This window comes from Centruroides sculpturatus, unplaced genomic scaffold (assembly GCF_000671375.1).
Source record: "Centruroides sculpturatus isolate CEXI.00-Female unplaced genomic scaffold, Cexi_2.0 scaffold1071, whole genome shotgun sequence".
Taxonomy (NCBI): Eukaryota; Metazoa; Arthropoda; class Arachnida; order Scorpiones; family Buthidae; genus Centruroides; species Centruroides sculpturatus.
Window position 1 is genome coordinate 31,025 of NW_019385447.1, and position 8,769 is coordinate 39,793.

At 31.5% G+C, this 8,769-nt stretch overlaps 2 protein-coding genes across 3 annotated transcripts; both read left to right on the plus strand.

The window, feature by feature from the left end:
- Nucleotides 1–4,281, plus strand: LOC111639100 (glucose dehydrogenase [FAD, quinone]-like). The gene is made up of 5 exons (XM_023384879.1): nucleotides 1–147; nucleotides 2,721–2,817; nucleotides 2,924–3,045; nucleotides 3,117–3,287; nucleotides 4,258–4,281. Exons 1-5 carry the CDS (start codon nucleotides 1–3, stop codon nucleotides 4,279–4,281), a joined length of 561 nt encoding a protein of 186 aa, XP_023240647.1.
- A 54-nt stretch (nucleotides 4,282–4,335) lies between these two features.
- LOC111639096 (glucose dehydrogenase [FAD, quinone]-like) lies at nucleotides 4,336–8,433 on the plus strand. 2 transcript variants are annotated; one of them, XR_002759011.1, is made up of 5 exons: nucleotides 4,336–4,468; nucleotides 4,577–5,042; nucleotides 5,114–5,288; nucleotides 5,381–5,603; nucleotides 8,251–8,433. XR_002759011.1 is itself a non-coding variant. In XM_023384876.1 (5 exons), exons 1-4 carry the CDS (start codon nucleotides 4,803–4,805, stop codon nucleotides 5,437–5,439), a joined length of 393 nt encoding a protein of 130 aa, XP_023240644.1. In that variant the 5' UTR covers nucleotides 4,475–4,802; the 3' UTR covers nucleotides 5,440–5,603; nucleotides 8,251–8,433. The 2 variants fall into 2 exon arrangements, 1 of the variants encoding a protein (XP_023240644.1); XM_023384876.1 differs by lacking the exon at nucleotides 4,336–4,468 and having other exon boundaries at nucleotides 4,475–4,821; nucleotides 4,903–5,042.
- Nucleotides 8,434–8,769: the final 336 nt, after the last annotated feature.

Genomic DNA, 8,769 nt, shown 5'->3' on the forward strand with positions numbered 1-8,769 from the left:
ATGTCACATCGTGGTGGACCGAATGTTAGTTTTTATGACACGTATCAAGGCCGCTTTCTTATTGAATTAGAATTAAAATTTAATATGTTAGACAACGCTTGTACTTGTTTACTAATTAATTTAAATATTTTTAATGAACCACCGATGGTAACAGGTACGAATCACAGTTGTGGGCTTTCGAGATAAATTCGATTGTGTCACACTCTTCACAGAGCCACGATAAAAGATAATTTATAAATGTACTGTACATTGAATTACAATTTTATCCTCGATTAAAAAATACATAAAATGAATTTAAAAAAATATTGAATTTTAAGAATTAATTAGCTTTTTAAATCCTCTCTTCCTCACTGACAGTAAGACCTTTCTTTTCCTATAGAAAACGTATTTTTTAAAACTTTTTTCTCCCTGTGAGTATTAAGAGGGCCTCTTTTAGCAAGCTCATTATGGGTTCGGCCAGACCCACAAAGAAGAGGGACGGGACATATCCAGAAAGAGCACTCCGAAAAATCCGTCCGGATTCGATCCCGGGTGCCCCAGAGCAGTACACTGTCACCCAAACCGCTCGATCCGTTTGGCAATAATTAATTAGTGAAGAAATTATGATGGAATCCCACAAAATCAAATATTTATGCATCAACTAGAGCGAAAATTTACTGACTTGTTAAAGAAAATTATCAGTTTTTATAGAAACTTTACTTACAGATTTTGTAATATACGTTTAAAATTCATAATTTACTGTTCGATTTCTTTATATTTTCCAAATAAAGCTACCACGCGAGTTGTCTTTTGTAATACCAATTTAATCGTATTGAAATCAAGCAGAATGCAATGAGACATACAACAATTGTCAAAACGAGAACAAGGAAAATGATTTCGATTGATTGCTTATCACTCGATGACGTTTGAATGCATCGAATTTATATTTTTAAAATATATTTAGGAAATTTAATGTTTTAGTTTATTAACCTGATCTACTTTATAGATTTTGAAGATTATGTAATCTAAATACTGTAATTATTGAAACATTTTAATTAATGTTACTCAGAGTATTAAAATAAGTATAATTGATTCATTTTATGTAATAATTAAAGTAAAAATTGTCTTTAAAAATATAAAAAATATTTTAAAGTAAAACTTTATTAAGAGATTGAATTGTTATAAGATATTTTGATAGAAACCGTTCATATAAAATATTAATTATGAAGGATTAATTCTAGAAGAAAAAAGGTAATTCCAAAGTAGTATGGAAAGAAAAGAAATCGGATTGACTGGATTGATGAACTGAGGGCACAGTATTTGGACGATCTGCAAAGGAACAGTGAATTCGAGAGTATCTAGGATTGATATTGGCTCTTCTGTAAGTAATACACCAACAAACTCCGGAAAACTTCACGTAGCCAGTCAATCATTGAAGGGCAAACCCGCGACTAACTACTATTTAATGCTGATTTCAGAAAATTTTAGAAATTGTAAACTTATTATATGCTTTATGTATTAACAAGTCACTCTGTTAATAACAGAAAAACGCATTAAAAATTACAGTAAGACACACTTTTAATCCTTTTCAATTTGCATTTATTTTTTGGCGCCAACAATTATTAGGCGTCTTCCCAGTTTTTGCAAACTGAAAGAGCACAATTTAATTTAAACTTGACACTCTATTTTCTATCCTTCATTACAGAGGAACCCCGTGGCTTTCAATGACTCAAAGCCAGGACAGTAATTTCTTTATAAAGCGAACTATTTGGATCACCACAATATGTAGATATTCAGGTTGTACTGCCCTCAAAATTAACGCTATATCCGCGAATCTTTGAGAAATAATTTGAAACAACCTTCTTATATACTGTTACATAAAATTCCAAATAAAAATATCTTAGATGTAAAAAATTGCCCAAAATAAAATCTTATGACAATTTAGACGACAGTCAAAATTTTTCTTAGTTTTTCTTTGGAAAAGGTAAGCTTGGCGCTTGGAAGCGAAATCTATCATTTTCATTCATTAATCTTTAATAACATTACATGAGTTATATCCCCTGATATTGCAGTGCATAATCAGGGATTGTTTACAATATAATCAAATTCAATAAGTACATACAATATGTGAGAGAGAATAATAACACAGACAAACATAGTAAGTAAAATGCAGAGAGGGCAAAATATAAAGATAATACAGTAAAATAAGTGTGATAGGTATAACATAAGGCTGTGACAATAGCCAATGACAATAACAAAAGATATGTATATCAGATCCTAAAATTATAGGTTAATATATTCAATATATAAGTACTGTATTAATATAAAACATTAAATATAAATGATAATCATATATGCAAATAGGAACCCATCAAAATAGGCAATTGTTCTAAGTACATAGAAAAATATACAGTAACACAGATAATGATTGATATAATGAAGACTATAAAATATCTTCATAAAGTAACATAAAATTAGTCTTATATCATACAGTATAATAACTAATCATATGTACAATTTAGAACACGACAAATTTAAAGATAATTTTCCAATACAATGCTTCAAATATTAATGGCTATAGCATTAGATACATTAAAGTGTTAAACATGATTTTACTATTGATAAATCAATCTCAAAATGTGAAACACTACATGATTTAAAATAATATTACGAAAATATACAATAAACCGTTTTATATACCTTCAGGTTATCATGAAGTTGGCGGAGAATAAATTGTTCAGATACCAGAATTTCTTTCTCCTGCAGTCAAAGCATACATAGAAGCAGCCGAAAGTATTGGTTATCCACTGGGGGATTTCAACGGTAAAAGTCAAACAGGTAAGTTATAGCCTGTAATAAACTTTGTAGATTCTATCAGCTCTGCTATTTCTGATATAAAATTCACGATTTATTTCCAAATTAACAACAAATTATCATTTTTCAGTGTTCATGCCACATCAAGGAACAATTAATAAAGGAAAACGATGGACTTCGCTACGAGCTTTTATTGATCCTATCATTGGAAGGAGAAACTTTCGTTTGATTACATCAGCTTTCGTTACCAAGGTAAGTTTAAAACGAGTTTCGTGAGGAATTTTAATATTAAACAAAAAATAAGCAAAAGATGTATATTGCAGATTTTAATTAATGAGCATAATCGAGCTTACGGCGTTTTGTTCAACCATAAAGGACATCAGTTAACAGCATTGGCAAAGAAAGAAGTGATTATAAGTGGAGGAACATTGAATTCTCCCAAGCTTTTAATGCTGTCAGGAATTGGTCCGAAAGAAGAGCTGCAAAAATTACAGGCAAGTCGTATTATCTATATCTATATCTATATATATATATAAATGGATATGTATGTCCCTATATTTCACTTTTTCGCCAAAACTACACATCGCACGTGAATGGTGTTTGTATGTGATAGTAGCCCCAAGCAGTGCCGGCCCGAGGCAAGTTTTAGGATAGAGCGAGATTTTATTATGGCGCCCTCTTAGTTGACCCTAATTTATACCCTTTAATTTTCTTTACCACTGAGGCGCCCCCTAGGATTTAGCGCCTGGAGCGGCTGCTCCGTTCGCCCTATGGTAGAGCCGGCTCTGGCCCCAAGTTCGTGCATAGGGGTGGTTGCGTCTCGATAGCTATAAGGGTGCGGGAGATATGGGCTTGAAAGTGGTTGAAAGTGGCTTTCTATTTCGAATGTTTTGTTCGAATTTGTTCGAATTAAATTCGAACATAAAATTCGAATATTGGTTCGATTATAGAACAATTGTAAACGTTCCATAAACGTTGAAAATAGTTCGTTTGACTAAACGTAAAAATTCTCTAATTAGTCTGGAAACGGGGGACCTAATTCTTGCATTCTGTGAAAACGGGTAAGATTAGCTATAATGTAATTATCTTAATCTTCACTATCGTTACTTTTTGCCCAGCGAAGCGGGTCCTTGCAGCTAGTATGTTATAAATGTAAGTGTATAATTAAATTTGTAAAATCAAGTTGAAGTGAATATAATTTAATAATTACTGTATTAGGAAAAATTTTTCATTAACTGATTTCTGTATTAACTATTGTATTACTATTTGATGTAAGATTTAACATAATTTTTCGTTTTTGTTTTTATTTTGCAATTTAAATTGCTAAACAATATTAACTTACACAAAGACTTTTATTTATCGAAAACTTGAGTTGTGTTCAATGTTCTTGTTGAATATTTTTAAACTAAAATTAAGTCAGAAGTGTTTTAAATCATTGAATAAATGAGCATAAAATATTTTTAGAATCTTAAAACCAGTACATTATAAAACTTAAAATATTTATTATAAATGTTTAAATCTTTATAGATTCCATTAGTAGCAGATCTTCCCGTCAGTCGAAACTTACACGACCATCTCACAACTCCTAGTTTACAGTTTTTAATAGACTCTTATACATTCGCTGATCATAGAATTACCAAAGAAGATTACAACGAAATTTTGGTTAATGGAACAGGTAGTGTTTTTCACAATAATTTCGTAAATTTAACGCTTCTTTATAATTCAATTATTAATAAATTTGATTATTTAATGATTGACGTTAAATTTGTCAACATACCGAAAGAATGTTAGGTTGGATTTTCCTTTAAGAACGAGCATACATGGAGTGTACAGATTATTTTGGTTTCGTCTATTATTGGAAAATGAATCTTCGATGAGAATTGAGATAACACAAATAAGATTCTGTCTTGAATGATTTTATCCAATTATTAAACAAAATTCGAAAATATGAAAAGAAATGTTTTAAAATATATATTGGTAAGATCTTAAATAGAACACTCAGCAAAGAAATGAAGAATGTTTTGACAGGTTCATGTATGAGAAAACTCTGAAAATACGGTAATCATTTTACTTATATTAATAGTGTTGTGACTAATCTATTTTCTGCAGGACCATTATCGACTCTAGCACAATTAGAAGCAGCTGGGTATGTTAACACCAAGTACAACAAATATCCAGATTGGCCCGACATGCATATAATGTGGCTCACTAATACAATGGGAAATGTCATATCAAATGCAAAGGATGAAGTAATTTACTTTTTTTTTCTAAATATTTATTCAATATATAGCCTTTCGAGCTAATAACCGATATTTTTTAGTTACAAAATATGTTTGATCAGTACAAGGATCATGATATCATTACTTGTTTGCCAGTACATATTCATCCACGAAGTCGAGGAAGTGTAACGTTAAAATCAAGCAATCCTTATGTGGATCCAGTAATCGACTTAAATACCCTTTCTCATCCTGATGACTTGAAAATTTTAGTCGAAGGTAGTTAATTATTTAAATAGTGTTTTAATAACAAATATAGTTTTATTTAAAAGGCATTAAACTTGAGTAAACTTGTGTGTTTATAATAATAGGTATGAAGTATTGTTTAACTTTGGCCTCTACAAAACCGATGAGAAAACTGGGAGTTTGACCTCTGCCCTATGTTATGCCAGGATGCGAAAAATACGAACGCTTTAGTGATGAACACCTTGCTTGCATGGCTTTGGCGTTTCCTTACACTTTTCATCAGTTCTCTGGAAGCTGTAAAATGGGCGATCCCAATGATCCCACTACAGTTGTAGATGCAACATTGAAGTAAGTATATTTTGCAACTGTAAAACTGTTTTCATTCAAATATCTTTGAGCCAAATCAAATTTATTAAAGAGTCAACGTCTAATTTTCGTTAATGCTAATTATGATTATTTATTGTATTTTATTATATTTTAATGTTATGAAAAATAAATAAAGTGTGCATAATTTCGTAATTTATATTATCGTAACATCTACTGCTTTTTCATTAGAAATTTCTTAATTATAATTTGAAAATGACAGCTGGAGCGGTTAAGGCGTAATCTACTTCTTTGGGAGAACCAAGATCGGACAAATCATAAAAAATTTGTATAGTTACTGGATATGTTGGCATCCTCCCTCATAGCCTAGTTTTTCCCATTCGGATAATGGCTGAACCCACAATAAATGTAGAAAGAAGAACCTCAGTGCGGAGAAGGAGAAAAGTATTTTATCAGGAAATGGAAATTAATTTCTCATTAAATAATTATATCACGAAATAACCAACTCAATATCATCAGCAAAAGAAAAAATAATAGGATGTAGTCTCTACATATATATAGGATATCACTTAAAACGAATCCAAAAAGTTATTTCCATCATAAATTAGGTTAAGTTGTGAACTGCGTCGGCACGAATACATCAGATATTATGTCGCTATGACATGCACCCATTCCGATGCTATATGAAACCAGCATAACATGAGGTGAAACTTCACAGTGATTTGAATAGTGTATAATGTTAAATTTACATCATGCCAAATCACAACGTCTTCAGCATAATTTACGAACTTGTGCGGCACTGTTTTTCTGGCATGGAATGTATAACCGTCATAATGTAGGCTCTACAATAGTGGGCAGTGTACCCGATAGATACCAAGTGCGTTTTACCACAAACGTCCGGTATGGAATTTGGTTTAAGCAATTTTAATGGTAATTTGTTTCCCAGGAGATTTTAATATTCATTTTCATACCGTAATATTGTTGTCCATCTAAAACAGGTGTCACCAAACTTTTTTACAGTGGGCCTGATAATTGAGAGAATGACGAGCGCTGGCCGCACAACCATTTCAATCAATATACACAAAAAATAAAGAAAACCAGCATATCTATTTACCAATACACGAACACGATCGCTGCAGCAAGCTCGTATTTAGAAATTTCATTGCAGATACACAAAAAAGCGCTCTGATACCCAAAGTCGCAAAAAGTCGCCGAATTTTTCACTTCACTGATTTCCATAAAAATTATATTACTGTCAAATGAAAAAATCAGATTGGATCAATTTTGGCATTTTTACTTACACTTATTTTAATTTTTTCCACATAGTTCATCCACAATCTACTTTCATATAAATAATTATATTTTAGCTCATTTGTGGCACATTGCGGCGGCGGGCCGGATAAACAGACCTCCCGGGCCGGATCTGGCCGGCGGGCCGTAGTTTGGTGACCCCTGATATAAAAGGACATTCGGACATTATGAAAAATGGACGCAGATACTTTAAATTTGATTAGAATGGGGATAATCGCTAATATTTTGATTTAATCATTCCAAAACTTAATTAAAAGAGTGTTTTCATGTAGGTAACAAAATACTGATTATTTGCCTAAATTTTAAGGTTATCAGTTTTACTTTGTCTCTCGGAGAATACTTTGTTTATCTATTATCTGTTACGTTGTTTTTGTATTCCCACATATTAGCCTATTTATTTTTCCTTCTCTTAGCCGTAGGAGCCGTGTTTACGCAGTCAGCATAGTAAAACTCTTTGCCTCATCTTTGCACAAACTTGATAACTCAATCACAATATCACGTACTGTACATTGTATCATCGCTTTCTGTTTCTGTTTAACACAACGATATTGTTCATAATTAAATAACTAAATAATTTAAATTCGATTAAAAATTTTGGAAATTTAAATTTTCGAGAACCAATTTTTGAAGAATAACATTTGAAAATTCGATAGGAACTTTCGAAATTTAATATTTCGAAAATCTGTTTTTCGGAAAATTCAAAATTTGACCAAATGAATTTTCGAAAATTATAATTTTTACTTTCATTTCTGGGTAGTTTGGTATTCGATATATATTACATCCAAAATAACGTTGTCCGACAAAATACATATCGAATCTAATGTTGCTCTATGTTGGACCCTCGATCCAATTTAGTTCTGGTTACCATCTTGAACATACCATTCAACTCTTTTAAAAAACGACAATCACGAGAGTTTTCGTGTATATCTATTATTTTACTTTACGAGAAAACAACGATTATTTGTACAGTGACACTTACGACAGCAATATAACTGTAGTCATAAGCTGTTCTCACAAACATCTAAAACTTAGATCGCAGACTGAAGTTGATCATGATTGCATAAAGAGCCGCTCCTTCTACTCTATTACCGCCATTTTGTTTTTACATACTCTCTGATGCAAAAACTTCGTATTGAAACTGATAGATCACATTTGCAGTTTGTTGTTTTACAATTACAGCTGTCTAGTAACAGAAGTCCAGTTTATACGCAGACCCAATATAAATGCCTTTTTCTTATTTATTATTCAGTGTTAGATTATTTTATTGAATTTTAACAAGATTAATTTACTGTAGTCAAGTTATATTAAACATTAATATATTTTGTGTTGTGTTAATAATTAATTTTTTGTAATTTTTCAGAGTAAAAGGCGTTCATGGGTTAAGAGTAGTCGACGCATCTATTATCCCAATGGTCGTAGGAGGTCATATAATGACAGTTACTATGATGATCGCCGACAAAGCTGCAGATATGATACTTCACCAATATCAAAAATAATTTAAATCGACAATTAGAAAGAGAAAATTTTACGTTTCTGTAATGAGTATCTGAAGCAAAATCAGTAATAATAATAAACTTCAATACAGCAATACGAATGATGCCGCATTTCTATATCGTATCATATAATTCGTATAATCTTACACAATACTTACACAATACTTACATAATACAAAATTACTCAAACACTTTAATACAAGATCTTGCAAAGTGAATGCTTCCATTTTAAATTACTGTAATTATGTTAATTATTATTTGAGAAGTGGGCAATTTATACTAATCGAACGAGTAACTGCCCGAGTTCACCTGCCATCTACATTTGAACGTGTTGTTACTACTACCTCTGGGAAGCGCCGTTAACGTAAAGTCGTTTTGTGTTCAGC